This window comes from Pinus tabuliformis, chromosome 1_1 (assembly GCF_031772625.1).
Source record: "Pinus tabuliformis cultivar Carrire ecotype Pingquan chromosome 1_1, CPIR1, whole genome shotgun sequence".
In the NCBI taxonomy this organism is placed as follows: Eukaryota; Viridiplantae; Streptophyta; class Pinopsida; order Pinales; family Pinaceae; genus Pinus; species Pinus tabuliformis.
The window spans coordinates 70,786,332-70,789,837 of NC_142297.1; the positions used below are offsets into that span (position 1 = coordinate 70,786,332).

A 3,506-nucleotide genomic window follows, 5' to 3' on the forward strand; every position below is an offset into this window, starting at 1 on the left:
TATTTACCAAGCACTAGAAGGGATTAAATCTTTTGATGTGTACATTTTTTTTGAAGTTTCAAATTTGATCCCTCTCGGCTCTTGGTAGATCCGTGGTTAAAATGGATCTACATTGGTTCATCAATCCAATATAGAACCAAGTAGTGTGGTTTTCCTTGAATAACAGTGACAAGTGCATTCCCGAATAACAACCAGAGATGAGTGTCCTCACTGCTAGTTTGACAATTGAGTTATGATAAGTTTTCCCACATTGAGAAATAAAAATAAAAATAATGGGATAATAAAACACGGTCATGTAGTATGTCCTAACACTATCTATGTTTGGTTAAGAGCTAGTCTTCTTAGGACATAAGGAAACAAGTTAAATGCCCAAGACCTCGAGGCATCTGCCTTACAAAAATAATTGTTATCGCTACTTGGTTGATCAGTGTGATAAATTTTCTGAAAAAAAAGAAAATGAAAGGCCCCCAACATTATGGATAACAAAGGGATGAAAGGCCCCCAACAAAAAAAGAAAATGAAAACTATGTTGATGGAAAAATATTTGGTGGGAGGGCCCCACAATTCCATCGCTTTTTTCAAGTGCCCACATTTTTGTCGGCTTCTGCTTTTATCGACGCATTAGACGCCTTAGAGCATCTCCTTCTTTACCTGTGCGACATCGTAAATTAATCGTCCAGTTGTTAAGGGCCAGTTGTACAGCTTGTGAACCTCACCCAGAGAGAACCAAGGATCATATTGATGCCACTGAAAACGCGTTCAGACATGACCTTTGAAAGAGCGCCGGGTTTATCGTATTGGCCGGGCCAAAACGCGTGGCAACATGAGCGTTGACATAGCGCGCGATTTATTCTCTCGACCCATGGCAAACGCGTGTAAACATGACCCCGGAAAATGCGCTCGGTTTATTCTATTGATCGGTGGGATTATAGATCTCTCAGCGGTTTAATGTGTGTAAATTTCTCTGCGTACCAAAATTTTCATTGCAAATTTTCCAGAATTTCTGCGCTTTGACACTCTTTGCTAATATCCTTCCTTGCAAACTGATTCGGTAGCATCGAACATCCTTCCGATCACCTCCATTTCTATTTTCCAATCGGCAATGGCTCAACCCTACAGCTCCGCTGCTGCTAATTCTGACCACGATGTGTTTATCAATCATCGTGGTCCCGATGCAAAGAAAACTTTTGGCAGCCATCTCTACAACCGTCTTTGTTTACATGGACTGAGAGTCTTCCTGGATCAACCTGAATTGCAAAGGGGAGATGATTTCAGTGTTCAGATTGAACACGCCATTCGATCGGCCTCGGTTCATGTGGCCATATTCTCTCAAGGATATGCCGATTCAAGTTGGTGTCTGGACGAACTTCTGCAAATGCTGAACACGAAAGCCCCTATAATTCCGGTGTTCTACCACGTGAAGCCTGATGAGCTTCGGGGTACCCGGGTCAAAAAGAGAACTTATGCTGAAGCGCTAGATGATCTCGCAAGCAAAACTAACTATGATCGTCAGACTCCGCGGCACGATCCCAGCAAGATTCAAAAGTGGAGAGAAGCTCTTCGTCAAGTTGCAAATATATCCGGTTTTGAGCTGGAAGCGTGTAATGGGTGAGAAATTAAACTCCTCTCTGGTTATTGTATTATTTTGTGTTACATGTTATATGCCTATTAGTCTGATTCTTTTTCTCATTACATTTATTTATGTTTTTGTTAATAATCAGCGATGAGGGGGAGCTACTAGAGAAGGTGGTTGTCGAGGTGTTAGAAAGGGTGAAAAAAACAGCCTTACTCCGGGACGTAGGTAAATATCCAACAGGTCTAGATGAGAAGGCTGAAGATTTTGAAATTTTTTTGTTGCGGCAACAGCAGAGGGGAAAACATCATATCTTGGGGATCATGGGGTTAGGTGGTATAGGAAAGACCACGTTGGCGACAGAATTCTTCAATAGGAAAACATCAGATTATAGTAGATCCTGTTTCTTATCTGATGTTAAAGATAAGAAAGGTAATGATTTAATTTCGTTGCAGAAAGAAATTCTTGAGATATTGGATGTACCAGGTGATAAAATAAAAAGGGTTAAGGATGTTGCTGAGGGTAAAGTGGTGATCAGGAATCATCTCTCATCATCTAAAGCCTTATTAATTATAGATGATGTAGATAATGAGTATCAGGTTGATGCACTTTTGCCACATCAGAGTGTAATTCACCCTGACAGCTTAATATTGATAACATCTAGGAACAGACAGGTTCTCATAAACTCAAATGTGGAAGAGGAGTCCATATATACCCTAACCGGCCTTAGTGAAAAACATTCTCTTGAGCTTTTCTGTTGGCATTCCTTCAACCAGCCATATCCACCCCAAGAATTTGAATCTTTGGTAGAGAAGTTCGTAAAAGCCTGCAGTGGATTGCCTTTATCTTTAAAGGTAATTGGGGCACTTCTTAAAAGAAAAAGCAAATCCTATTGGGAAGACCTATTGAATAAGCTTGGACGCACACTTCCGGGTGAAATAAAACAAAAACTTCAAATCAGTTATAACGCTCTGGAGGAGGAGGAAAAAGAGATATTCTTGGATATCGCCACTTTTTTCATAGGAGAAGACAGGGATAGGGTGATAAGAATACTGGGGGAGAGTGGGTTTCAAAATATAGTGGACAGATGTCTAGTAGACGTGGATCGTGAAAAAAGGATAAAAATGCACGATCACGTCAGAGACATGGGCAGAGAACTTGCCAAAAGTTCAGGATTGCCGCGTCGGCTGTGGCGTTGGACAGAGGAGGACAATGGTGATTTGTTGCGGAAATCACCGGTAAGTGTTAAACCATTCAATCCTCTGAATTTTCAATTGTTTTCTGTTTTCTAAATACTTCCATCATTTTGCAAAAAGAATGGGTAATAGCTTTCATGTTTCCAGAATGAACAGACGACAGACGTGCGAGGAGTTAGAATAGTTTATGTTGAATATATTGAAGATGAAGACGATAACGCGTTTTGTTGCGAATACACTGAAGTAGATGACGGTATTCGTATGAGTAGTTTGCAATTTCTTTACGCCGAAAGTGATCTCATGGAACGCATTTTGACAAAGGTGTCTTCTCCAAATCTCAAATGGCTGCGCTGGATGGACTGTGAATCTTCCTTCCTACCTTCCTGGGTTCCTATGAAAAATTTAAGGGTTCTGCAAATTCAAGGGTTCTTGAGAACATTGTGGGGAGAGGAATTAGAGGTAAATTAGGATTTTTTTGAATTAAAGTTAACACTTTTTGAATTAAAGTTTGTGTTTACTAGCTATTGATATTGTAGCACATGGTATATGTTCTCAGGGTTTCTTTTAATGAGAAAGATGATATTTTTATATTTTTTCTGAACATTTTGCAGCCACCTTTAGAGTTGAGGGAGTTGGAGATTAAGACTCCCCTCTCGGACATTCCAAAGTCTATAGGGCAGCTAAACCACCTAGAACGGATTGTAATTAGTTATGACGGCAATGAACGTATCTCTATC

At 40.2% G+C, this 3,506-nt stretch overlaps 1 protein-coding gene across 1 annotated transcript; it reads left to right on the forward strand.

The window, feature by feature from the left end:
• Nucleotides 1-1,102: 1,102 nt before the first annotated feature.
• On the forward strand, nucleotides 1,103-2,979 carry LOC149211626 (disease resistance protein L6-like). Its single transcript, XM_089388442.1, has 2 exons — nucleotides 1,103-1,608; nucleotides 1,722-2,979. Exons 1-2 carry the CDS (start codon nucleotides 1,103-1,105, stop codon nucleotides 2,863-2,865), a joined length of 1,650 nt encoding a protein of 549 aa, XP_089244568.1. The 3' UTR covers nucleotides 2,866-2,979.
• Nucleotides 2,980-3,506: the final 527 nt, after the last annotated feature.